Source organism: Schistocerca nitens, chromosome 6 (assembly GCF_023898315.1).
Source record: "Schistocerca nitens isolate TAMUIC-IGC-003100 chromosome 6, iqSchNite1.1, whole genome shotgun sequence".
Classification (NCBI taxonomy): Eukaryota; Metazoa; Arthropoda; class Insecta; order Orthoptera; family Acrididae; genus Schistocerca; species Schistocerca nitens.
Genome location: NC_064619.1, coordinates 644,648,672 through 644,676,599, shown reverse-complemented (window position 1 = coordinate 644,676,599; position 27,928 = coordinate 644,648,672). Strand labels below are relative to the sequence as shown.

Sequence of the window (27,928 nt, the reverse complement as noted above, 5' to 3'; positions counted from 1 at the left end):
TCCGATCAGGGGGACTGGGTGTTGTGTTGTCTTCATCATCATCATTTCATTCCCATCGACGCGCAAGTCGCCGAAGTGGCGTCAAATCGAAAGACTTGCACCAGGCGAGCGGACTGCCCGACGGGAGGCCCTAGTCACACTACATTTATTTATTACTTTGCTACTTCAATGTTTCATCCAAGTTGGACTGCCATAAGCTCGGCTCAAAATGAAACTGAACAGTTGCCAAATCGATCCAGTGAATTAAACATCGTCATTAGACTGTAACAGTGGAATGAGAGAATGCTTGTTGTAAATAAGCGAGGTGGTCGGCGGAGCCAGATGACGTCGCACGTTGTTTAGCAGTGTGGCAAAAGCCAGCTGCACGTCCGAGAAGTTACCGTTTTACTTTATCGCGCCAGTGCAGCGTTGCAGACCCCGCTACAGTGGAGTGGGGTGGGGGCTGGAGGCGTGAAGCGACGTGATAAAAGCACCTCTTCGCCCGCCGCTGTTCGCACTGTACCCTCCGCAAAGAGCAGGCGCAGCAGAGATGCCTTCGGTGACCATCCTCCTGGGCATCGCCCTGGTGCTCATTCTGGGCACTAGCGACGCCAGGCAGCTGGAGCGCTGCGAGATCGTCACTGAGCTGAAGAGGAACGGGATCAACAGCGACCTCAGAAACTGTGAGTCCAACTAAAACTGTGCAGCGGCTTTCCTTCTCATCAGTAACCCAACATGCTTCTAACATTCTGCGTGGTGTCTGTTTGTTCTAAGTCGTGTCTCCCTACCACTTTCGCGCAACGACGCTCTGAGTGTGTTTTTTAGGGAATTGACTAGTTTGAACCTGGGACCTGTTGCTGGTAAGGAGACGCCAGACCACACATGACATGTAGAGTTCAGAAGAGTTCAGTGAGACTAGCGATGATATAATCAAATACTTAATGATTTCAGCGTCAGCTCCACTGAACTCTCTGTAAAAGAATCTTAATTCTAACTAAATTTAGTTGAAGGGGTTCAAGGCGTTCCTATTTTTAGTTAGCTGGTAAAATAACGTCGAAAAAGCAGTTAAGTTTACCACTGGAAATTTTATTCTCCTCACAAAACATTGTTTATAAATTGCACTATTGATAGAAGTAAATATTTTAATACAGGATGATAAAAACCAACTGCGTTCAACAAAAATGTGAACGAATATTCCCTGAATGGGTTTCCAAGTTCTACAATGGATCAAAGGATGACCTATGCCACATCACATCGATAATCTAGGTTTAAGTTAAGTTTCCTAAAAGAGAAAACTATCAAAATGGTCTACAGTGACCCTCAATTATCTTTAATTACTTATCTAACTCCCGGGTTCGATTCCCGGCGGGGTCAGGGATTTTCTCTGCCTCGTGATGACTGGGTGTTGTGTGCTGTCCTTAGGTTAGTTAGGTTTAAGTAGTTCTAAGTTCTAGGGGACTGATGACCATAGATGTTAAGTCCCATAGTGCTCAGAGCCATTTCAACTTATCTAACTTGTAAATTTCAGTGGCTGATGTGGCTTCTCGAACAGAAAAATCATCGAGTTTCAGATTTCTACTTCAAGTAGCAAATGTGAACACCATGAGATTTAATTGACGATCGACGCTAGTATTACGTAAAAAGGGGATGTAACAGATGGGACTTCTGCAGTTCTGAGTGAAGCCTTATGCGCTCAAAACTGTGGCATCGCGTGCGTTCATTACCTTGTCGGTGTTTAGGCAGCGTCAGGGGGCGGCGGGGGGTGCAGCTCCACACCTCGCCGTCTCGGAAGCAACTCTCCCCTTACTTCTCCTTACTACAATTTACCGAAGTTGGTTTAAAAAAAAGCTATCTGGTTGTGTTTTCAACTGACCAATCAGGGTCTCAATGTTAACCTTAAGCTCCGCCTACAAAAATTCTGTCTATCCAATGAGAAACGTTATACTTTTCGTGGTGGGGCAATGTTTTTAACGTTTGCAACGTAACAGAGACGCGAAAAAGTCTCCCGCTAAAACTTGCAGCTGGTGTGGCCCTTTTAGTGTTATCGTAAGATCTATACTGTTCTTCTGGAGGGCTCTATCTTTTAACATGAGCTGGGGGTGGTCTTGGCGATTGGCTGGCGACGTGGGTGTCCGTCCCTCATCGTAGGGCCTTCTAGCTTAACAGGGTTCTGCTCTCGGCTTCTGTTCTCGTTTCTCCCCTCGGAACTGCGTCTGTTTCACGGTGGGAAGGTATGACATGCATTTAGGCGTTCTTGTGTTAGTCTGTGGTATTCCATTTGCTCACTCGTTGATCGTATTACTTTGGTTAATTTAATGTCAGGATTTATTCGGAGCTATGTGACATACTGCCGGATTTGCTTTTCATGTCAGGGTTTTCATGGAAGGTGTTGGATTTGCCTGACACCTTACATGCTGACGAAATAATGGCTTCACATGGGCTCTACGTCTGCAGTTTTACTTACCTTATCCTGTTACACGCTCCGCTTCGGCTTTTATATACCAAGCGAAATTTGTGACTGTGTTGAGAATTTCGTGATAGAACGCAACGAGTTATCTTGAATGGAGAGTCGTCGATAAATGTACGAGTAACTCCAGGTGTGCCCCAGGGAATTTTTGTGTATTAATGACCTGGCATACAATATTAACACTAACCGCAGGGATTTTCATACAAGGGCGGTTTTAGGGAAGACAAACGGTCGATTTCGGTTTACTGGGAGAATTCTAGAAAATTGTAGCTCATGTTTTAGGAGACCGCTTACAGAACAGTTACGCGATACATTCTTGATTACTGCTCGAGTGCTTGGTATCCCCGCAAGATCGGATTAAAGGAAGACATCGAAGAAATTTAGAGGCGTGCTGCTACATATATCAGGGGTATGATCGGTCAAGACGAGAGTATCATGGAAATGTTCCATCAACTCGAATGGGAATCCTTGTAGGGATGAAGGCGTTCTTTTGCGATACAATATTCAGAAAGTTTAGTGAAGAGGCATTTGCGGCATACTGTGGAGCAATCCCACTGCCGCCAACATACAGGATGTATCAAAAAGAATCATCTGATTAAAAAAACCACAACTATTATATTATTTGAGACATGTAAGAGAACAACGTAATGTTGTAAAGAGCAAACTCTCGAGTTTTACATTGTTCCCGCTAGGTAGCAGCCGTGTGCGTCCACTTCAGTTCTAGTAAAAATGGTGTCGGGACAATAGAAAATGTTTTTTGTTCTACGATTTGCGCAGTGCGTGTCACAGCGTGACTTTCGTACTGGGTTTGGGTATGGTGTGGATCCTCCAATAGCACAAAGCATTAGACTATAGCATGAAAAATTCCGAGAAACTGGTTGTTTGAGTAAAGGTAAATCTCCGGTCTGATTCGAACAATTTCTTTACCAGCAGGATGGGGCGCTCCCTCACTGTCATCTGGAAGTGCGGGAATTTTTAAATCCTCCCTCTCTGTCATCTGGAAGTGTGGGAATTTTTAAATCAAAGGATTACTGAACGATGGATCGGTCGCACTGGACCAAATGATTCAGCCTTACATTACTGGCCTCCAGTGTTACCGAACCTGACTGTGTATGATTATTTCTTTTATGGGTTTATAAAAGACTACGTGCCTCCGTTACCAACAACAATGAATGAACTGAGACGTCGCATAACAGCAGCTGTGGAAGCTGTAACTCAAGAGACGCTCGCTGCAGTGTGGGAACAATTTGAATACCGCATTGAAATATGCCTTGCATCTCAAGAGGGGCATATTGAACGCCTATGAAAAGGCATGAAAAAAAAGAAGCTTTTTGAGTTTCCCGTTCATCAACAAACAAAAATCATCGTATATGTTGTTAGTTTCTGAAATATAAACGTTCCAAATCGGATGATTCTTTTTGATACACCCTGTATATCTCGCATAAGAATGGAAAATACAATGTAAGTGCGAAGTATGTATTATGCAGATATAGATGATGCTCTTATCTGTAAAGAAGGACTGTTTGTGCTTCACAAAACGAAAAAAAAACTTCGTATCGCATGATTACAAATCCATTTAGTCACAATTAGAATCAATCAACTCAAACAAATTCTTGGGTGTAGAAACTTGTAGAGATATGTAATGGAATAATCACATTGGCTCAGTCATACGTGACTCAGGTGCCATTTTGCCTACAAACACTCATGCGACCCGTCCTACAATATTGCTAAAATGTCTGGGACCAGTACTAAATAGAACTGGAATACTTAACGTACACAAAAAAATGCAATACGAATTGTTGCAGGTTTCCAAAATGAGATTTTCTCTCTGCAGCGGGGTGTGCGGTGATAGGAAACCTCCCACCAGATGTGTGCCGGGCCGAAACTCGAACTCGGAACCTTTGCCTTTCGCGGGCAATTGGTCTATTGGCTAGGTCAATTGGTAGAGCACTTGCCCGCGAAAGGCAAAGGTCCCGAGTTAGAGTTTCGGTCCGGCACATAGTTTTAATTTGTCACTCATTTTTTGATCCGTGGGGAAAGTGCACGTAGATACTGGAAAGACTGAACTGGAACCCCCAACGTATCACTTCTACAGTGTCCGACGAGACAACATTACACTAATTACAGCGCGCACCGCAGAGTTTTAGCAATCTTTCTTCCCATGCTCCATACGCCAATGAAACGGGAAGAAGCCCTGATAAGTGGCACAGTGCGAAGTACCCTTTGCGAAGCACTTCACACAGGTTTTCTGAGTATAGACGCAGATATACAGGTTTTCTCCTCTAGTGACACCGAAAGAAAAGTGCTTCAGGTTTTATTTAGTGTTCGTGTTCCATTATTGTGTCATCCTGCAAAATATTCAACAGTTTCACCTACTCGACCTCAACTGATGCACGTGAAATATAGTGTATCGCAATTAATAGCGATACCTCACACTAGTGAAAATACACGATAATAGAAGCCAAAATGTTCCGAGTAAAGGTAGGTCCTCAAACGACCATTTGCGAAACAGACGTGACTGTTATGTTAGGAGCTGCCACAGACTTCACTTTGAAACATTCCGTTAGTACAAATGTATCAGAAATATAAATTTATCGGTTAAGTCCACACATATATGGGCTCAAATTTCACCCACTACTTCTACCATTTTAACAAAAATACAATACTGCTTCAGCAAGTTACAGTAGTACCTGCTAAAGGAGCTGTTCCACGTGTTGCCCTTGCAGTTGGCTGCAATACTGCACTCGGTCTGCTGTGAGTTAGGGTTTCTTTCAAACATTCCCGGATAATCTTGAAAACATTGACAACACTGTACAGTTCGCTGCTGCAATATCACCAGAAGCACTGTACATTTCACTTTCGGCATGATCCCAAAGATAAAAATCCAGATATTGGGGTCAGATGACCTTGGAGGCCAACGTACAGGCACTGCTAGACCTATCCATTCTGCACCATATTGGTGCGTTAAATGTTGTTTTACATCAGCAGCAAAATGTCACGATGGCTCCTCGTCCATCCACCACATCCCTTAACCATTAGACTTGGATGAAATCTGCGCCCTGTTAGAAGTTTACATTTCAAATACTGACTAGCACAACATTTCATACTGAAGTCAGTGGTGGCTCTTAACTACATTCGAAATTACCTCGTAAACGCTTAAATTGCGGGTCGTTGTTCACCAGAACGATATTGTTCCTATTACTGTATAGTTTCACCGTGTTCGTTTTCGCTATTAATTATGATACGTCTTCTATAGCCAACACTCCAAAATGCGACCACTGTGATAATTGTACTGGTTTCGTTATTATTACAATGCACAACTACCAAGTTTCTCGTTTCTTCGTCGACCCTTTAGTCGACCCTTCAGTAAGTGATCATAGATCATAGCTCATATATGATCGTTCTTTCCCTCTCGTGATTGCGTTTGGCGTACTGTTGTGTGATAACATTCTGTTCTTCTTCTGAAATGAAGCTTACTGCTCAGGTCAGAAAGCTCGCGCACCTGAAAGCAGAGAAACTGGGGCTTATATAATTGTACCAGAGACTACCAGCAAGCGGAAGACTTTTCCTCTGTGCTTCTTTAAATATTATAGTTTTGAACAATGGCGCTTCGAGTCATGGACTATGGCTGTAGATCACGATCATAACTGCCGAGACGCACTGTAGCCAGCGTCCCACTCTGTGTTTGACTCGGTCATTAACGACTAGGCGCTAACGACGGTTTGTTTCTGGGGGAGTATATTACGCACCTCGATGAAAGAGAGCTGCCATTATGGCTTTCCAAAATTTAATCTTCCGTATCAAATATAAATGATTTTTTTTAATTTTAACGCATGCTTGAAAATTCAGCTACTTTCTGTGGACACAGTAAATGGAAATATGAACTCTTCGGATAACTGAGTAAGTGTTGGTCGTATATTCTTAATAAGAATCAGTTTTTCAAGCGTAAACTGTAATATGTGACCATATAAAGAAGAGGATCAGTGAATCGAAATTCGAACAACGGAACCACTTCGAGTATGACGTCTACACAAAGATATTTTTACTGACAACAATATGAAGACACAGACTGTTTAGATTAACGAATAACTATTGGACGTTTCTTTTTAATGAGGGTCAGTTTTCCAGATTTTTTCAGTCGGCTTTTTATCATCATATCAGTCTTCTGTCTGGTTTGATAAAGCCCCCCGCAATTGGTTCGACGTCCGCTTCCTTGTGTAACAGCTGGCCTGTAACTCTGCGACTTTGTTCTTTCCTCGTTTTCCCACTGCCCACGATTTGCTTCTATACAACACTGTACTTAAATAAGCCCCGTGTTTGATACTACTACATTTCTTTTGACGAGAAATGCTCTCTTTGCTTGTGCTAATGTATAAGCTACGTCCTCATTGCTTCGCCCGTCACGTATTATTTTGCTTCCGAAGCAGAATAATTTCTTCACTTCGTGCACTGCGTTGTCTCTAGTTGTGATATAATGTTCATAGTTAATCTCATTTATGTTTCCCTCCCAATATTTGGACTTTTTTCTAGTTTATTCTCAGTGCGTATTCTGTGCTCAGTAAACTGTTCATTCCATTCGACATGCGCAGTGGTTAGACACTGGACTCGCATTCGGGAGGACGACGGTTCAATCCCGCGTCCGGCCATCCTGATTTAGGTTTTCCGTGATTTCCCTAAATCGCTCCAGGCAAATGCCGGGATGGTTCCTTTCAAAGGGCACGGCCGACTTCCTTTCCCGTCCTTCCCTAATCCGATGAGACCGATGACCTCGCTGTCTGGTCTCCTTCCCAAACCAACCAACCAACCAACCATTCGACATGTCCTGCAATTCCTCTTCACTTCCACTGAGGTTGGCAATGTCATTAGTAAATCTTCGCATCTGGTGTCGTTTCACCCTCAGTTTTAACCGCATTTTCTAACCTTTTCTGGTGCCTTCACATTGTGACAGAAGTCGTGAATATCGATCAGCTTAGTAGGAGTCGAGCAGCAGCTTACTACAAACGTGCTATAAGGATTGGCAGAAAAGCTGAACCTGTGGAGAATGTTTTTGTTTCGCGAAAGGAACGAATATACATTTGTTAGAACTCAAATGGATACTACTTTGATGGCGATCGTAACTAATTAAACATATCTGACAAGTCCGCGTATTTGGTAAACCGCTTATTTTTTACCACTCAGTTGATTGACTGTGATGAAACTTGCCACCGTGCAAGGACACTTAGAGAAGAGTCTGTGGTAACTTAGGAACTGGCGAAAAAAGTGTGGTGATACTGTATATTTCTCAAGCAATAACTACCACATTTTTGATAAAATAAATTTTTTTTTTAAGTTTTAAGCCTGAGTGCTGGTGGTGGTGGTTAGTGTTTAACGTCCCGTCGACAACGAGGTCATTAGAGACGGAGCGCAAGCTCGGGTTAGGAAAGGAATGGGAAGGAAATCGGCCGTGCCCTTTCAAAGGAATCATCCCGGCATTTGCTTGAAACGATTTAGGGAAATCACGGAAAACCTAAATCAGGATGGCTGGAGACGGGATTGAACCGTCGTCCTCCAGAATGCGAGTCCAGGGTGCTAACCACTGCGCCACCTCGCTCGGTGCCTGAGTGCTATCATCCCTCCTGTTGAATAAAGCTGTTTCTATCAGACTAATTTTACTGAAAGATTTGTCGCAAACTTTGACATTTAGATGTAATTTTCGGACGTTAGATGTTTTCAAGAAACTGCCTAATAGCTCCACATTAATTTTGACATTTCAGCGAAGTTCATTGCAACGTAGAAAGAGCGGCGTGATTGTACAAGGTCCAGTCACGGTAATGTGACCACTGCCCATGTTCGACGTCAACGTGCAACAGGTGGCAGCACTAGGGTTCAAATGGTTCAAATGGCTCTGAGCACTATGGGACTCAACTGCTGTGGTCATAAGTCCCCTAGAACTTAGAACTACTTAAACCTAACCAACCTAAGGACATCACACACATCCATGCCCGAGGCAGGATTCGAACCTGCGACCGTAGTGGTCGTGCGGTTCCAGACTGTAGCGCCTTTAACCGCTCGGCCACTCCGGCCGGCGGCAGCACTAGCAGCGGAGGGTATACAAGGCTTATCCGTGGGGAGGGGTAGGGGGGCGGGGTGAGTTTGCAGGACACCGTACAGTCGTTGTCGTCATGTGAAATTTGAGTGATTTATCTGACGTCCAAAAGGGCATAATCATTGGCTTTCGAACCAAGGATGGAAGCACTTTCTCGAAAGGGATAAATCTGTAAAATGCTCGTGTGCCACCATGGTTAAAATATTCCATGCATGACAGAATGGCGCTATCCTAAACAAGCGCCGAGGCAACAGTGGTGCAGCAAGGGCCGTAGATGACAGGGGTGAACAATGGTTGTCGACGTGTATGCAGGTGAAAAGACGTGCAGCTGTGAGCAACTGACCACCAAGATGAACCAAGGGGCTACCAACAGTGTCTCTTCGACTGCTCAGTGAATGTTGCTGCGGACGCGCCTCCAAAGCAGGCGGCTGATTCGAGCACCCATGCTGACTGTTGTTCATCAGCGACGAAGGCTGGAATTTGCACGCCAATACCGTAACTGGACGACCACTGAGATGGGACGGGTGGCATCTGAGGTCATCAGTCCCCTAGAGCTTAGAACTACTTAAACCTAACTAACCTAAGGACATCACACACATCCATGCCCGAGGCAGGATTCGAACCTGCGACCGTAACGGTCTCGCGGTTCCAGACTGAAGCGCCTAGAACCGCTCGGCCATACCGGCCGGCGGTGGCCTTTCCAGATGCACCAAGTTTTATACTCCATCAGACAGATGACCACGGACATATACGGCGTGGAACCCCTGAAAGCAAACACTCTACAACAATTGTCAGAAGTGTCCAGGCCAGAGAGCATTCACAGGATGATCTAGTCATGGATCAGCACAGGTATGCATGTATCCTTGGGGACCATGTCTACCCCTACGTGCAATTTGTTTTTCCTCAGCACGATGGTATCTACCGGCAGGACAATGCAATGGGTCACACAGCTCACAGTGTACCTGTGTGGTTCGAAGAGCACCAGGAAGAGATCGCCACAATGCTCGGGTCACCAAACTTTCTGGATTTAAATCTCGTCTAGAATCACCACCTCGCTCAGGCTATTTGTGCCATGGATAATCAGCTGAGAAGGCTAATATACAGAGTCACGTCACTGGAGTCGGTATGGCCATGTGCCTGTCGGTCCTTCCAGAACATCACTGACTCTCTTTCTGCACATCTCACAGCGATCTGTGATGAAAAAGGCGGTTGTTCAGGCTGTTAACAGGTAGTCACATTTATGTAATGGACGGTGTAATACGTGTCTGACTGTGTTGATGAAGTCACCACTTATGTTGGTCAGAAAGAGATGGGAAGTACAAGTTCTTTCCAACTTAAATATGTCCATATAGTCTTGGGATTATAAGGAGCGAGTTCTCAGCTCAAAAGGAAGGATGTTTATAAACAAATGGGTCGTTCCATGCAGGTGTCGGTTGCAGATAACGAAGGTAAGAAAAAAATGGTTCAAATGGCTCTGAGCACTATGCGACTCAACTGCTCAGGTCATCAGTCGCCTAGAACTTAGAACTAAGTAAACCTAACTAACCTAAGGACATCACACACATCCATGCCCGAGGCAGGATTCGAACCTGCGACCGTAGCGGTCACGCGGTTCCAGACTGAAGCGCCTTTAACCGCACGGCCACACCGGCCGGCAACGAAGGTAAGATGTTTCTGGAATACACCGCAGTATTTGTGCCATACCGAAGAACATAGTGCAGCCTTAGGACACGACCAGTGTCAGGGAACACAGCAGTTCCTATCCTCAGCCGATCATCCATATATACATTAGTACTGGGACGAAGCCAATTTTAGTGCAATTTCTTTGTGAGTGTTACAAACATTCATGAGCAAATTATCGCCCTCTCCCTCCACTTAACCAGCTGTTTTGCTAATTGATTTGTGACCTCCTGGGTGTGACTGATGACCTCCTGAGGATAAACTGTCCTTCTGAGAAACCACCCCTCCTTTCCCCCATCCTGCCCTCCTCACCCTCCCCTTTGCAAAAAGGGACATTTTTTGTCACTCCTCCCCACTTCAGTTCTGAGCCACTTTTCCCCCTCCTGGCAAATCCTGCAGGCCTCCACTCAATTCTCCAATTGCCCCTCCCCTTCCCCGTCTGGAAATTGGCAGGAAAAAGACTCAGTCTGTGATTAGTTACGTCCTGTGCTGATCTCATGAGCCGGCCGCGGTGGCCGAGCGGTTCTAGGCGCTACAGTCCGGAACCGCGCGACTGCTACGGTTGCAGGTTCGAATCCTGCCTCGGGCATGGATGTGTGTGATGTCCTTAGGTTAGTTACGTTTAAGTAGTTCTAAGTCCTAGGGGACTGATGACCTCAGATGTTGAAGTGCCATAGTGCTAAGAGCCATTTGAACCATTTGATCTCATGACATGAAATAGGTGGTAAAGTCAAACAATAAATTGTTTATTTATGTAAACATTAATTTAATTAATTAATTAATAATTGGTAGGAAATGCACGGCTGTGGTTAACTTGTTCGTACGAGAAAAATAGTCCACTCTTGTGATGTTGGAATAGTGACATGAAAAATGGCGGGAAATAGAAATAGTCGACTTGCACTACACTATAAAATTAATTATTTAACAGTTTACAGGAGACAAGACAGGGGAAAAAAGCTTTAGGTGGGGGGGTCTAAGTCACATGGATAGCTTAAAACACTCACCATCACCGTATGATGATTAATAAGAAATATTTTCAATGTCTCAGATCCACATGCCAACATTTGCAAATCAAGTAATTAAATTTCGGCCAGAAATAGATTGTAGTGCTACATATATCCGTGATCTCGCATGAACCGACACTTGGAAACAAGAGCACCCTCCTCCACCAAACGTTTCCGCCAAACTTATCTGGAGAAATAAAAAAAATCGCACTCATAGTCCCAAAGCAAGCAACGTCTGCCGACTGTAGGAGTGCCAGGAGCCGAAGCTGCACTATCAGAGTGTGAACTAGAGACCAACACCTGTCTTAGTTCTGTTTGAGCTTTCATCACGTCCAGTCTTTCTGCTTGACTGTGTGAAGCAATTATTATATCTACCACAAAAGAAGAAATCTCACTGCTCTCGGGGGGAGGGGTGGGGGGGGGGCAGTGTGAATGGAATAACAAGATTTCCGATGTGTAGAAACAGCCCACCAGTTGCGTTAAAAACAATTTTTTCAATTTTTAACGCACCTACTGTGCTCTTTCTTCACATCGACATTCTTCAAAAACAGTTGCTGAAAATGACGAACAAAAATCTAAATTCAAAAAGAGTCTTTGCGGTGGGAGGAGACATGTGAGCGGCTCCCGCTGCTAAGTTTAGCTTCACCAGACAATTTTAACAGTACAGCTGCTACGTCGCTGGCGTTTGCAGAAAAAAAAGAAAAAAAAAGACGTCAACATGAAGTGTTCCAGACAAATGCGATGTGTGACGAAACAGACAGCTTTTATTGTTCCATTTACAGGCAGTTACCATTGTTACCAAGTTTGAACGTGCATCCTTTTTCTTCTTCTTCTTCTTCAAATCTTGCTCTAAGGGGGTAGGCTGGCTGCTAGCTTGATGATTTACAGAATATCTAATAATAAATCAGTACTTAAATATACAGCTCTAAAATCGGCAGTATATTTACTAAGTACGGCCGATACTTTTTCCGCCGATATGTCGATACTTCTTTGCGATGTATCGAGCGCCAATAATGATATTTTTTCGAATATCCGTATATCGGATTACCGATATTTTTAAAAATATCAACAGTACTATTCCAAAGGTGGAACGCCATTAAGCAGGTAGTCATGTTTTGGCTCGTCGGTGCATTTCTGTGCGATAATTAACTACTATAAATCGGAGTTCATAAACTGTTAAATTTTAATGCCTGCTGTAGGAAGATAAAACTTGCAACGAGGAAGAAAGAATCAGAAAAGAGGCAAAATGAAGTAGCGGGGAGAGAGAGAAAAGAAGAAACAGAGGGTTAGAACGTGTATAGGAGCTGGGCACTAATTCAGAGACTGCACATTGTCGTGAAAATATAAGAGATAAGTCAGGTTGCTCATGAAACTGGGGAAATGTTTAACTTGTCGGATGAGCCGGGGCTGGATGTTGCTTCGTCTAACAGCAATGGAGGTCTCAGCATAAGCACTTGTGGTTATGATGAGAGGCAGAATGTAATTTAGAATGTAGTAATCGAGTCTCTTGTGAGTGTTGTTGACGTGGGAATGGTGGACGCATATGCAGAATTACGAGAGAGAAAGAACGATCATGTATGAGCTGTGATCTATGATCACTTGTTCATCTTCGATACTGTGAAATACATCTTTTCTACTTCAAGCTCTTTGCTTTCAGTAATTTGGGAGAAGGTAGTATTGATCACAACAAGAAAAAATGTCTAGTAAACATGGGCTCTAAATTCATAGATGTATACCTAAGAGTTATGAGCACTTGCTCTGTAGAAGAGATGTGTTTCACGCAAGCGAAGGTGAGCAAGTGCTCATTGCTCTTAAAGTATGCATTGTAGACCCTACGCTTCCCGCACATTTTCGATACTGCCTCCTTTTAAAATGTGACAAACCGAAGTCTTTGCAGTAGAAGAGATCTGTTTCATAGAGGATAAAGAAGTACACATAGCCCTTAAGGTATGTATTTTAGAACCCGTGTTTACTAGACATGTTCTTCTTGTTTTGGCGCATGGCGTTATTACCGAGATAATCGCCAGCATGCCACTTCATAATGCACTATAAGGAGCGTTCTATAAACAAATAGTATATCTGAGTGGTGGCTCGCAGTTGAGCTGATATCAGTCTATCTATACTAATATATTCCACTTGAAGTATTACTAAAGTTATGTTCTCTATTGAGTTGCAGATTCAACTGCTTTAAACACAATGCACAGCCAGAGCGGAGATACGTGGTCATTTCTCCCACTACTTACACCTAAACTCTCACTTGAGGCAGATACGAAAAACTGAACGGCTTCCACAAAATGTCTGATACATACACGTATGTTGACGCAGGTATTAAAGTCAACTTCTTTTCTGTTGCGTTGGGCATATAATTAACAACGTGTAGGTCCGATAATTCAAACACAGAACGCATTGCACAGGAGGAGGAAGACAGATGCCATTAAGTGCATGTGTACTTCTTGTTGGTAATTCAAAAATGGTTCAAATGGTTCTGAGCACTATGGGACTTAACATCTGTGGTCATCAGTCCCCTAGAACTTAGAACTACTTAAACCTAACTAACCTAAGGACATCACACACATCCATGCCCGAGGCAGGATTCGAACCTGCGACCGTAGCAGTCGCGCGGTTCCGGACTGCGCGCCTAGAACCGTGTTGGTAATTCGTTTCCACTTCTAGAAACACGAATGTGCAGTACTAAACCAAAAGACGAATCGGAGTTTGAGTCCTCATTTAGCATTTGTTCCAACTATTCAAACAACCATGAATAATGTAGATGCAATATTGTAAATGAAATAATTATACGCAGAGTGTCTCAGAAGTATTTTGACAAACTTTGGGGGGTTACAAAGGGTGCAGTGAACAAATCAAGGATAGGAACCCGTATCCGAAACGTCATGCAACCACGCTACAGGGCGTCGAAGTTATAGGTACGAGCGCCTGCCAACTAGGCCACCCCTCGGCAGCAAACATTGCTTTGCACGCTGGTGGACCGTAGGCGGAACATCTAGCAATTTTGTTTGTTATTCAGCTATTCAGTGATACCGCTATCGCTAGTGGAGAAGGTGGAACTAGCCGCTTCGTAGGAGGCTTCGTCTCCTACGAATGCGATGCTCTGCTGCCTCGGCGGATGACGGTTTCGGGCACAGGCTACGTCCCCCGTATGGTCCGTCAGCGTACAAATTTACGTTTGCTGCCGAAGGGGTGGCCGAGTAGCAGGCGCTGGAGCCTACAGCGACGCTCTGTAGCATGGTAGCATGAAGTTTCCGGACACGGATTCCTAACCTAGATTTGTTCCTTAACACACCCTCTACAAACGCTCGAAGTTTGTCACGACATTACTGGGATACGCTGTATAATGTTACCAGTAAAGAGTGAGGATGGACGCGAAAGAGAAAAACGGAAGTTGCGGATTATGGGAAAATATTAAATTCCTCATCGAAAGCACACCTAGCTTTGCAGAAACTACAATATCCACCAGTAATAGAGCTACAAATAAAACAAATGCTAATTATGCATCACAGAAACAATACCTAAACAAAAATTGTTCGTTACAACTTTCACAGAAACATCATTCAGCAAATTCTTCATTTGTGTGGACATAGTGTACGTAGTTGCACTATAATTTTTGAGGGTAATTTTGGTTTGTCGTTGCAGCTACAAAAATGCGTGATTTTTTCACTAGACATGTTTCGCTTTACTGAGGTAAAGCATCATCAGTGGTCTGTAATTAAGTTATTTAAATTTTGATTTGCTTTTTAGATAAAAAAAACAGTTCGTTAAGAATAGGTTAATTTGTACTTACGGTGATTTTTCGGCTGATTTCTCGCTTACATCGGGAAATGCGGTCTGCTAGCACATGGATGTTTTTCAGTTTTTGACACTGATAATTTTCGTCTAATTTTTAGATGTTCTGCAGCACTATTCATTTCTCACACCTACTTTTATGCACACCACTGTATTCTGTTTCTTTTTGTACTTCAAGTATGTGTTGTTGTTTGTGTTTTGTAGTGTTGCCAACATAACCTTTCCGATACTTTGTCTTTGACGAATAACATTTTTTTAAAAAAAATTAGGTTGTTGTATGTGTGTAATTCAATTTAATTATGTTTCTGTGTATTTATGTGCTGTGTAAGAGTAGAGAAGCAATAGCGATGTAGAACTTTTTGTTTTTAATTTTTTTGGGGGAGGGGGAAACTATGACGAGTGGACATGAGTATATAGCAGTATGAAACTGAAAGTCTTGGGGGAGAGGGGGGGGGGGTTGTGGGAGGGATTGGAGGATGGAAAAAGCTCTTTTCTACTTTATGTAATTCTATATAGAGTCTGGTTTACAATATTTATATGGTCATTGAGCAACTGTTTATTTTGTGTTAATGCTTTTTGTATGTAGAAAATTTCTTGCAATGAGAGGAGGTGTCTGTCTTTGCTGATTTTAATGTTCTTCATATCGTTTTCAATATTGCGTGGTCTATGGTGTTCTTCTTTTAGATGATCCAAAAATATTGAATGATTTGCACCGTATTTGAATGCTCTGATGTGTTCTTTATATCTTGAGTTAGATGTTCTACCAGTCATTCCAGTGTATATCTTCTCACAATCTCTGCAACTGAGCTGATGGATACCACACTGTTGGTATCTGTCTGGTTTTGATTTTAGTTTTGGGATGTGCTTTTGTCTGGAACTGTTTGTTTTGTAAGTAATGTTTGTGCCCTGTTTTTTGAATATGTTTCCTATTTTATGAGTGAATTTTTTGTGGTACTTCATTGTATGCCATATTTTTGTTGTAGTGCAAGTTGTACGAGTTAGTGTGGTTTGATTAGTTTTTTCAGTATTTGTTTCTTTATTTTTTTGTTTACTTTGTCTACCATTGTTTCTCTGTGTTCATTTTCTAATGCTATTTATTTTATAATGGCTAACTCTTTCTGGTAATTAGAGTTGCTTTGGGGGATCCTGTTCAGCCTGTTTAACATGTATCTAATTGCTGCTTGTTTATGGTTCTGTGGGTGGTTTCAAGTTGCATTTAAGAAAATGTCACTTGTTGTGGGTTTTCTGTATATGTCAAATGTGTGTTTATTATTGTCATTTCCTATGGTTATATCTAAAAAGTGTGTATTCTTGTTCTTCTTCTAGTGTGAACTTTATGTTTTTGTGTACAGTATTTATGTCTTTGTGTAGTACTGTACTCTATATAGAATAATTGATGAAATTACATGAAGAAGAAAAGAGCCTTTTCCGCCCTTCAACCCCTCCAACCCCCACCCCACTCCCCAGACTCTCAGTTTCATTTAATTTCTCGTTCCTCACCTTCTCCTGTAACTCACACTCCATCACAGTGCTATATACTTATGTCCACTCATTATAGTTTCCCTCTCCCCTAAAACAACAAATAAATTTTAAAAATTAAAAAAGAAAAAAAATCTCTACATCGCTATTGCTTCTCTACTCTTACACAGTTCATGAATACACAGAATCATAATTAAATAGAATTACACACATACAACAACCTAATTTTTTTAAAAATGTTGAAGAACAGAGACTAAGTAGCGGAAAGGTTATGATAGCGACACTACAACACACAAACAACAACACATACTTGAAGTACAAAAAGAAACAGAATACACTGGTGTGCATAAAAGTGTGGTGTGAGAAATGCATAGTGCTGCAGAACATCTAAAAGTTGGACGAAAATTATCAGTGTCAAAAACTGAAAAACATCCATGTGCTAGCAGACCGCATTTCCCGATGTAAGCGAGCATTTCCCGATGTAAGCGAGAAATCAACCGAAAAATCACCGTAAGTGCAAATCTACCTTTTCTTAACGAACTGTTTTTCGATCTAAAAAACAAATTAAAATGTAAATAACTTTATTACAGGCCACTCATGGTGCTTTACCTCAATAAACCGAAACGCGTCTGATGAAAAAATTACACATTTTTGTAGTTGCAACGACAGACCAGAAAAGCCTCAAGAATCATTCAGTAATTCTTTATTCCCGTGCAGCACCTTCGTTAGATCTGCCAGTGAAGCAACAGTTGAGACTGACTTATGTACGCTGTATTTCCAAATTACGTGAGGTGTATACTAATATTACATACTAGGTCGATCATCCGTTTGTCCCCGACAAGTAACGGGTTCAGGCTTTATCTTGTGTGCAGGGGTATGCCTTGTGGAGTCTGTGAGCGGAGGCAGAACTGACAGGAAGGGACCCCGCAACAATGACGGCAGCAACAGCTACGGCTTGTTCCAGGTGAGCTGACAACTGTGTCCATGTGGAAACTCTATTCGCCCACTTGTCTTTTACTTCTAGTTGTCAGTACGATATCTGTTTCACTGTTGACTTCTTTTGTTCCACAGATCAGCAGCAAGCACTGGTGTGGCGTCGGCAGGGTGGGTGGTGAATGCCGTGTTAAATGTGAAGGTAAGAAACAACATGTGTTTGACATAGCGCGCACAACATCAATATAATTGGCGTCCATTTCATAAATCACTGCATGGTGGTAGGCTCCAAAAATATCGTCATCTGTTTGTCTTCCACTGCCAGCTTAAGGACTAAAGCCTTCAGCGGCAAGTATCCATTTTGGTCCGGCACTTTTTCTAATATCACCAACCCACACTACATTACGTCGTTCTCTCGGTCTATATTCTGAGGAGGCGTTGTCCATACAGCGCGATATTTCGGCTAGATAACATATTACCACCCCCAGGCGGCATTAGTGTAACGTTCCGTCAAAGACAAAGTCACCAGGGCCGTATATACAGGGTGGTCCATTGATCGTGACCAGGCCAAATATCTCACGAAATAAGCGTCAAATGAAAAAACTACAAAGAACGAAACTTATCTAGTTTGAAGGGGGAAACTAGATGGCGCTATGGTTGGCCCGCTAGATGGCGCTGCCATAGGTTTAACGGATATCAACTGCATTTTTTTATCCCTCAGGAAATCATCCAACAACTCCATCAATCAGTGCTAAGCCGAATAAGTGTTTACATAAGGGCTATGGATGGACCAACTAGTTATTGACTATCTCTCAAAAAATGGTTAAAATGGCTCTGAGCACTATGGGACTTAACTTTTGAGGTCATCAGTCCCCTAGAACTTAGAACTTCTTAAACCTAACTAACCTAAGGACATCACACACATCCATGCCCGAGGCAGGATTCGAACCTGCGACCGTAGCGGTCGCGCGGTTCCAGAATGAAGCATCTAGAACCGCTCAGCCACTCAGGCTGGCGTTAAGTTTTAAATGAAAATCAAACGCTCTATAAGTTAAGAAATTCAAAGCACGTTCCCACACGTTACATAATTCTTATTGCGTATAATAAAATGTACTTTGAAAGTAACGCTTTTAAAACAACCAATTACAATATTTTCCCGTTACCTTGTAGAATTCGTTTCAGCAGTTGCCAGAGAGCGCCAGAAAACGGCGTTACTGTGCCTGCGCAGCTATGATGACGTAGGTAGCCCGTATGTTCGTACGTATATGGCATTAAGAGATCTTACAATTACGTCATAAACGAAGCAGGACATCAGAGGATACTACAAGAGCATCGGAATTTCGTAAACCATATTAAAATGCATAATTCAATTTAAAGATCATATTCGTATATTCACAAAGAAGTAGGCCCCAAGATCACACTAAACTTTTCAGTGTGATTTTCGGAATGCAAATTTTCTTGGGGTACCAGTTCTGTATTACCTCATGTTTAGTTATTTATTATGGCATAATGCCATACGTCCCCAAAATAACAACGTGCACTTGAAATGCAGCAAACAGTTGACACTAGCCAAAGTGTTTCAAATAAACTGACTGCCCCTGCGGAAAAGATTAATTAAAGCCAAGCTTTTTAAGCAAATCGACAAAAATAACTTCATTGTTCTGCAAGGCAATTAATACCCGACTGCCAAAAACCTGGAAATAAAATAAAATCAGAAAACAAACTAATAACACATTTTAGCCTTCAATAATTACGTGAATATTTTAATTCCCTTGATAGCTTCCTGCCACAGAAATCAATTTTCTTCTTGAAAGCTGTAAACCGAGAGGAAATAGCAAAATCACTAAACGTAAACAAGGTTCACGTGGAGCTACTCCTCATCCCACTAAAATTCAGACTGCTCTGCGCACGCGCGAATCTGGCAGCTTTGGTGCGCCAGAAAAATGCTTCCGGATAGCAACTGGCTGCTTGTTGCTACTGCTAATACAGCTCGTGTCTATAAAGTTACCTTGCAGACAGCTAACAGCCGCACCTCAAGTAACCAGACGCGGGAGAAGGGACTGCTCATACGCAGGTTAACCGTACATGCACAGAAGATCGCTGACAACTGCTCAAACGAACCTAATGTCAACAACTCTCACGTCACGTCTATCGGAAGCAGTTTGTTGTTATGAAGTATCGTCCTAAAGCCATTGACACATTTTGCTGTTGGCAGGCGCTTGTGTGAGCGATGTGTTTTGTTGCTGTAAATGGCGCATTTCCTTTACAACCTAAGTTTTATTTATTTTTTTCCTCGTTTATTTTTTTAATTATTTTTTTATTTTTTGCTGCAGTATTATATTGCAGTAACAGGTGAAAGGTCTCTGTTGGATACCTTTCATGTTAATTTCTTAAATATGTTGTCATTTACGGCATAAATTCCTCTTCTAAATTTACTGTGGTGTTTCTGACTATCTGGGAGGAGACTGAGCAGTGGAACGTGTTACTTTTACACATAAACAAGAACGATCTGTCAGACTACTACACTTTAAAACACAGTTTATATGTAATTCATGTCACACAGTCTCATACGGAACCTACATCCGCTTTCTTTTATATACTGTATATGATAAGATACTGTCATCCCCCTTCCCTTCTGTGTGAGAGGATGAATGAGCAAATGTGTTTCTAGTTGCATGCTGGATGGTAGCAGACAGGCCTGTCTGCTAGAGAACAGCAGGACCAACGTCGGAACAGGTAGCTACGCTTTCTAAAAGCAAAGAGGATTCTATCCTTAGTATGGTCCTGTCCGTCCCTTGTCATGTTGGTATAGGAAGCTGCCTCTCTGGCCACTTCCGTTTGTATTTGTGAGCCACCCTCAGGAAGGGACCAGGGCAGTTTGTCCGCGGCGAGCGTCTGAAGTGGTAAGATCTCCGGCTAAGCGCGTGTCTGCTAAGTCCGTAGGACAATGGATTTCTTAACGTCAGCCTAACTGAAAATTTAATCACCTTTATTTCAGGTTTAGCTCTAAAATATCTAATGTTATCTTAAATTACAACGCAGTGTAATTCGCGTGTGAACTTCAGAATATCTTCCGGTAGCTGCTTTGTCACTACTTTGTGAGTAAAGTGGAACCACGTGTTGATCAGTAACTCTAAGATCATCAATCTTAAATGCGAATGCTCGTGTGATTATAACGTCTCGTCTTGACAATATTTTTCAATGTAGCAACTTTTCCTTATGCTCAACCCACGTGGGGTGTACTTTGTGAGACCAATACCACGTGCTTATACAATTGTTTGACCCATCAGGTTAATAGCAAGACGATAGTAACCAGTTCGAGGTTTTTCTTTAGTAAATTGCGTTTCGATGTAATTTATTTTAATTATCAAAATTATTGTGGAGTTACACTCTTTGTGTAAACCAAGTTGACCACGTGAAGCATGTGGTGTACGCATCAAAGTAGCCCTCAGCTATTCTTTTCGGGAAGATTTCACAGAGAGTTAGTATGAATTTAGTATACCAGTGTGTGGTAATTTCATGACGGACAGGATTGCGCTACGAACGTAACTTCTTTGGGTGAAAATTGAATCGGTTGGTTGTGGTTAATTTCCTCTTGCATATGTTTCAACGTTCTTCGTGTGTTATTTTATGAATGCAGTGTTGTATGTAGTCTCCCAATCTTGGCTCCCTATTTAATATGTTCCGTAAGATTACAAACTCACATTTTCACAATCCTAAATAAGGCACCAGTTTAGTTATGAATCAAGTTGAATATGCTCAAATTTCAATGATCAATGTTAAAATAAATTTCCAAATATAAACTGATTTATTTCTTTTTATTTAAATTCTCTTTTATATATCTTTCACAGGCTAAAGTAAAATTCTTTGTTAGTGTATCAGCTCTTACCAGTAAAAACTACAAAAATTTAACTGAAAACTAAAACAATGAAAAATTCCGGGAATTCTTAATAATTCCCGGGATTTCCCCGGTTTTCGCCCACATGAAAAAATTCCCAATTTTTTCCCGGATTTCCCGGAGCGTATACACACTGGTACACGCACATCACATCTACAGATTTGCGTCCAACTTGGATAGGACCTTCGTGGTGCATCGCTTTTGTTGTCTGAGAGTGTATATGTGTTAGAGGTATACAACTGCAAATATGCCCGAGACAGGATTCGAACCTGCGACCGTAGCGGTCGCGCGGTGCCACTCGGTTGTCCGTGGTGAGAGGTAATGCCTGAAATTTGGTATTCTCGGTGCTCTCTTGACACTGTGGATATTCCTTAACGATTTGTGAAGTAGAATGTCTCAGGCGTCTAGCTCCAACTACCATTCTACGTTCAGAATGTCTTAATTTCTGTCGTGCTGCTATAATCGCGTCGGAAATCTTTTCAGATGAATCACCTGAGTGCAAGTGACAGCTCCGCCAATGCATTGCCCAACTGTTACGTAGTTATGTTGATGAAATTGTTAAGACATTAAAGAAACTCATTGCATTTGCTTACCTCGCTATTTGTATTTTCAAACACTATTACAAAAAAAAATCAAGAAAATGGAAATGTACACAGAAATACCAACGACTCTTGAAGACTTGAAATCCTAATATAAGGGCCTGTGCTGCAGTAATTCATCGTTAAATACTGTCTGCCTGGAACTGGCTTATAGCTTGCATCTTTGATCAAGGCCAACAATTTGAGCATTTAATAGGAAAGCAATATTAATAAACATATGAACCATACCTGAGATACTTGTCTTCAATCCGATCATTGGTTTGATGGAGGTCTGCACGATAATCTATCCTTTGCAACCCTCTTCATATCTGCATAACTACTGCAATCTACATCCATTTCAATCTGCTTACGGTAGTAGGCCCATGGCCTCTCTCTACAATTTTCCTCCACATTCTTCCTGCCGTTACGAAACTGACGATTCCTTGATGCCTCAGGATGTGTTCTGTCAACCGATCCTATCTGTAAGTCAAGATGTTATCATCAGTTTCTTTGTTCCTCAATTCGACTCAGTTCCTCTTCGCTAGTCATTCTATATACGCGTCTGATCTTCAACTATCTTTTGTAACACCAGATTTCAAGAGTTTCTACTCTCTTCTTGTCTGAACTGTTTATAAATTTGCATTCGATGTTAACAAATATCTTTTACTCAGATACGGTTTTCTAGCTATCGCGAGTCAACATTTTACAGCATCTCTACTTTTTGCTGCCCAAATAGCAAAACATATCTAATACTTTTAGCGTCTCATTTCCAAATCTAATTTCCTTAGAATGAACTGATTTATTCGACTTCTGTCTTTTAAAGCTATTTTACTTTTGTTTATGGCCATGTTACACACAGTTTTCTAGGCGCTTCTGTCCGGAACCGCGCTGCTGCTTCGGTCGCAGGTTCGAATCCTGCCTCGGGCATGGATGTGTGTGATGTCCTTAGGTTAGTTAGGTTTATGTAGTTCTAAGTCTAGGGGACTGATGACCTCAGATGTTAAGTCCCATAGTGCTTAGAGCCATTTGAAACACACAGTTTTCAATATTCCATACATACCATTCAACTCCTCCTCCAAGTCCATTGCCGTCTGTTACAGAAATACAAAGTCATCGGAAAACTTCAAAGTTTTTATTCCTTCTTCGTGATCTTCGAGACCTTCTCTCGGTTTTCTTTGCACCGTGAGAAAGTACGCATTGTATAACACCAGGGAGAGGCTATACGACTGTGAAATTGTGAATAGGCTACAACCTCGTCATTACTCCCTTCTCAATTACCGCTTCCCTTTCATATCCTTCTACTCTTACGACTGCAGTCTGACTTCTCTATAACTTTTAGAGAAATTTCCGCTCTCAATGTTTCATCACCACTAACTTCATAATTTCAAAGAGTGTATTCGAGTTATCACTGTCTAAAGCTTTCTCTAAACCTACAAATGCTATCCGTGTAGGTTTCCATTCCTTCAGTCCATCTTCTACAATAATTGCCTCGCGTGTTCCAACATTTCTTCAGAACCCAAACCGATCTTCGCTGATGTCGACTTCTGCTAGTATTTCCCTTCTTCAGTAAGTAATTTCGGTCAGTGTTTCGCGATGGATTAGGATTTCTTACATTCTTCTTAAAGTCTGAGGAAATTTCCTCTGACTCATATATACTGAAGAGCCAAAGAAACTGACAGCGCCCCCGCGGGTAAGCAGAAGTACCGCAACACGACGTGGCATGGACCCAACTAGTGTCTGAAGTAGTGATGGAGGGAACTGACACCATGAATCCTGCAGGGCTGTCCACAAATCCGTAAGAATAGGAAGGGGTGGAGATCTCTTCTGAACAGCACGTTGCAAGACATCAGAGATTTGCTCAATGATGTTCACGTGTGTTGCGTTTGGTGGCCAGTGGAAGTGTTTAAAGCCTAAAGAGTGTTCCTTGAGCCACTATTCAACAATTCTGGACGTGTGAGGTGTCGCATTGTCCTGCTAGAATTGTCAAGGTCCGTCGGAACGTACAATAGATACGAATGGATGCACGTCGTCAGACAGGATGCTTACGTACGTCACCCGTAGAGTCGTATCTAGAAGTATCAGGTTTCACTCCAACTGCACACGCCCACACCATTACAGAGCCTCCACCAGCTTGAACAGTCCCCTGCTGACATGCAGGGTCCATGGATTCAGGAGGTTGTCTCCATACCCCTACAAGTCCATCCGCTCGATACAATTTGAAACGTGACTCGTCCGACCAGGCAACATGTTTCTTTCCAGTCATCAACAGTCCAACGTCGGTGTTGACGGGCACAGGCGAGGCGTAAAGCTTTGTGTCGTGCAGTCATGAAGAGTACACGAGTAGGCCTTCGGCTCCGAAAGCCCATATCGATGATGTTTCGTTGAATGGTTCGTAAGTTGACACTTGTTGATGGTCCAGCACTGAAATCTGCAGCAATTTGGGGAAGGGTGGCACTTCTACCACGCAGAACGTTTCTTTTCAGTCGTCGTTGGTCTCTTTCCTGAAGGATCTTTTTCGGCCGCAGCGATGTCGGAGCTTTGATGTTTTACCGGATTCCTGATATTCACTTTACATCGTGAAATGGTCGTACGGGAAAATCCCCACTTCATCGCTTCCTCGGAGATGCTGTGTCCCATCGCTCGTGCCCCAACTATAATACCACGTCGAAATTCACTTAAATCTTGATAGCCTGCCATTCCATCAGCAGTAACCGATCTAACAATTGCGCCAGACGCTTGTTGTTTTATAAAGGCGCTGCCGACCGCAGCGCCGTCTTCTGCCTAATTCCATGTCTCTGTATTTGAATACACATACCTATACCAGTTTCTCTGGCGCTTTAAAAATTTCGAACACCTGAATTCTGAGGAATGTCGTTGACTGCAAGTATTTTATGTCAGCTCAGGTATTACTTGCCTACGTCAGAAAATTAAGACACGGTGTCATGTATACCTTTTATAAAACTGCAGCTCGACATAAACTTCAAGACACAAAAAATGATGCACCACTAAGGAATTATCCGAATGGAACGGAAATTGATAGAGGTGATTGCATGTGCAGACGAACAAATTACAATTTCAGAAAATGCATGACTCATTCAAGAGAAAAAGCTTTACAAACTGGTCCACCTCTGGTCGTTATGCAAGCTGTTATTCGGCTTGACATTGACTGATAAGAGTTCTCGGACGTCCTCCTGAGGTATATCATGCAAAATGCTGTCCAATTGGCAAGTTAGATCGTCAAAATCCCGAGCTCGTTGGAGTGCCCTGTCCATAATGCTCGAAACGTTCTCAATTGGGGAGTGACGCGACGACCTTAGTAGGCAAGCATGAAGACAAGCAGTAGAAACTCTCATCGTGGGCGGGCGGCCATTATCTTGCTGAAAAGTAAACCCATGATGGCTTGCCATGAATGGCAACAAAACGGGACGTACAATATCGTCCACACACCGGTGTGTTGTAAGGGTGCCGCAGATGACACTAAAGGGGTTCTACCATGACATGAAATGGCACCCCAGACTCCTGGTGGTCGGTCCTTATCGCGGGTGACACAATGCTAAACCAGTACTGTCCGGGCGACAACAGGTATGTCTTCGTTGGTCATGGGGACTAAGTTCGAGGCTGGACTAATCACTGAAAACAATTCTGCCCCAAGCAATGAGATTCCAGGGCGAATATGTGTCTGAAGACGTCCTGGACAGCGGTAGGATACCAAATTGACTGTCGCCCGCCATGCGGCACGACAACCATGAGTAAATGGTATCGGGTGCCGTTTCGTTTCACGGCAGGAGCTCTTGGGTCGTCGTCCGCGGCAGCCTTAGAACACAGTGGGACGTCGAAAATATTGTATGCTTTTTTTTGTTCCCTTTGACGGCAAGCGATCTTGGACTTACATTTCAGCGAGATACTGCCCTCCTGCATACGGCGAGAGTTCCTACTGCTTGTCTCCATGCTTACCGAACCCTGCCTTGGCCACCAAGGGCGCCAGATCTCTCCGCCCTTCAGAACACAATTCCTCAGGAGGACATCTAACAATTCTATCAAACAATTCCAACCGAATACCTTCCTGCATAAGGGCCAGAGGTGGACCAAGGCGTAACTTACTTCTTAATTTGTGAAGCTCTTTCTCTTGAATAAATGATGTAATTTTTCTGAAACTGTTATCATTTGTTTGTCTGTACATGTACGACGGTCATTCCAAAAGAAATGCACACTAATTTTTTTAAATCAATCTTTTATTCTACATGTTTGAAAGTTTTAAAATGTGTATATACATCGTTTAGGAACAATATTTTCATTTCTCCATATAATTTCCATCCCTCTCAACTGCCTTACGCCATCTTGGAACCAGCACCTGTATACTCGCATGGTAAAATTCTGGACCAACCTGTTGGAGCCACTGTTTGACAGCGTGCACAAGGGAGTCATCATCTTCAAACCTTGTTCCACGAAGAGAGTCTTTGAGTTTCCCAAAGAGATGATATTGACACATGGAGCCAGGTCATGACTGTAAGGTGGGTGTTTCAGTGTTGTCCATACGAGTTTTGTGATCGCTTCCATGGTTTTTTGACTGACATGTGGCCGTGCATTGTCGTGCAACAGCAAAATATCCTGCTTTTGTCGATGTGGTCGAACACAACCCAGTCGAGCTTGAAGTTTCTTCAGTGTCGTCACATATGCATCAGAATTTATGGTGGTTCCACTTGGCACGATGTACACAAGCAAGAGTCCTTCGGAATCGAAAAACACCGTAGCCATAACTTTTCCAGCTGAAGGTGTGGTTATGAATTTTTTTTTCTTGGATGAATTTGCATGATGCCACCCATTGATTGCCTCTTCGTCTCTGGCGAAAAAAGATGGAGCCATGTTTCATCACCTGTCACAATTCTTCCAAGAAATTCATCTCCACCATTCTCGTACGGTTCCGAAAGTTCGCTGTTTTTCTTGTTCCTTTGTGACCCACTGTCAACATCCTGGGAATCCAGCTGGCACAAACCTTTTATAACGCCAACACTTCCAGCATTCTGCAAACACTTCCTTCCCCTATCCCAATGTAGCGTGACAATACGTTCACTGTGATGCGTCTGTCAGCAGTCACCAATACGTTAACTCTCTGCACATTGTCTGGAGTGTGTGCAGTACGAGGCCTGCCGCTGCGAGGACAATCCTCAATATTGCCGTGCCCGCTTTCATCACGTAACCTGCTTGCCCACCGACTAACTATAATGCGATCGACAGCAGCATCTCCATACACCTTTTTCAACCTCTTGTGGATGTTTCCCACTGTCTCGTTTTCACAGCACAGGAATTCTATGACAGCAAGTTGCTTCTAACGAACGTCAAGTGTAGCGGCCATCTTCAAGACAAGCTGTGACGGCGCCACTCACGGGAACAGGTCGAACTAAGTTTGACAACAAGCGGGAAGGATGTATCTATACACCGTAAAACTTTCACACATGCAGAATGAAAAGTGTATTTTTACAAAAATAGTGTGCATTTCTTTTGGAGTAACCCTCGTACATCATATCTACAGATTTCCATCCCATTCGAACTATTTCTTGTTGGTGCATCTTTTTTTGTCTTAACAGCATGTTTTTTTCGTTATATGCTAGATACATATTTGTGATAGCCTATCTTATCTGCTTCATCCTGATGAACTGAAGTTGCTGGTTGGTTTGTGCAGATTTGCTGAACAACAACCTGTCGGACGACGTGCGGTGTGCCAAGAAGATCTTCCAGGAGCACGGCTTTCGTGGCTGGAGCGGCTGGAGGAGAAACTGCGACGGAAAGCCGCTGCCCAACATCTCGCGCTGCTGATTCCGCACTCCACTGGGGCCGAACGCGCCTTGTTTTCATCAGAATCTATCTGAAACCCTGCACTGCTGTGTCGAAGATTCTGTGCTTCAGTATTTTGTCCATACAGAATGTTAGCTGCAAAATATATCTTATGTTCTACACGAACAAAGTTATCTACCAAATCCATTCTTCTGTTGTTTGCATTGCATGTTAACTGCCAAATATATACTA

At 42.7% G+C, this 27,928-nt stretch overlaps 1 protein-coding gene across 1 annotated transcript; it reads left to right on the top strand.

Moving 5' to 3' along the window:
* The first annotated feature begins 445 nt into the window (after nt 1–445).
* On the top strand, nt 446–27,928 carry LOC126262920 (lysozyme-like). Its single transcript, XM_049959837.1, has 4 exons — nt 446–662; nt 17,368–17,459; nt 17,567–17,630; nt 27,585–27,928. Exons 1-4 carry the CDS (start codon nt 530–532, stop codon nt 27,716–27,718), a joined length of 423 nt encoding a protein of 140 aa, XP_049815794.1. The 5' UTR covers nt 446–529; the 3' UTR covers nt 27,719–27,928.

What these genes read in the sequence shown, in the direction of transcription:
- LOC126262920 (XM_049959837.1), top strand. Translation starts at nt 530, where the DNA reads ATGCCTTCGGTGACCATCCTCCTGGGCATCGCCCTGGTGCTCATTCTG. An exon ending in ACAGCTACGGCTTGTTCCAG is followed by an intron (nt 17,460 to 17,566) that starts GTGAGCTGACAA and finishes TTTGTTCCACAG; the next exon opens with ATCAGCAGCAAGCACTGGTG. An exon ending in ATGCCGTGTTAAATGTGAAG is followed by an intron (nt 17,631 to 27,584) that starts GTAAGAAACAAC and finishes TGGTTTGTGCAG; the next exon opens with ATTTGCTGAACAACAACCTG.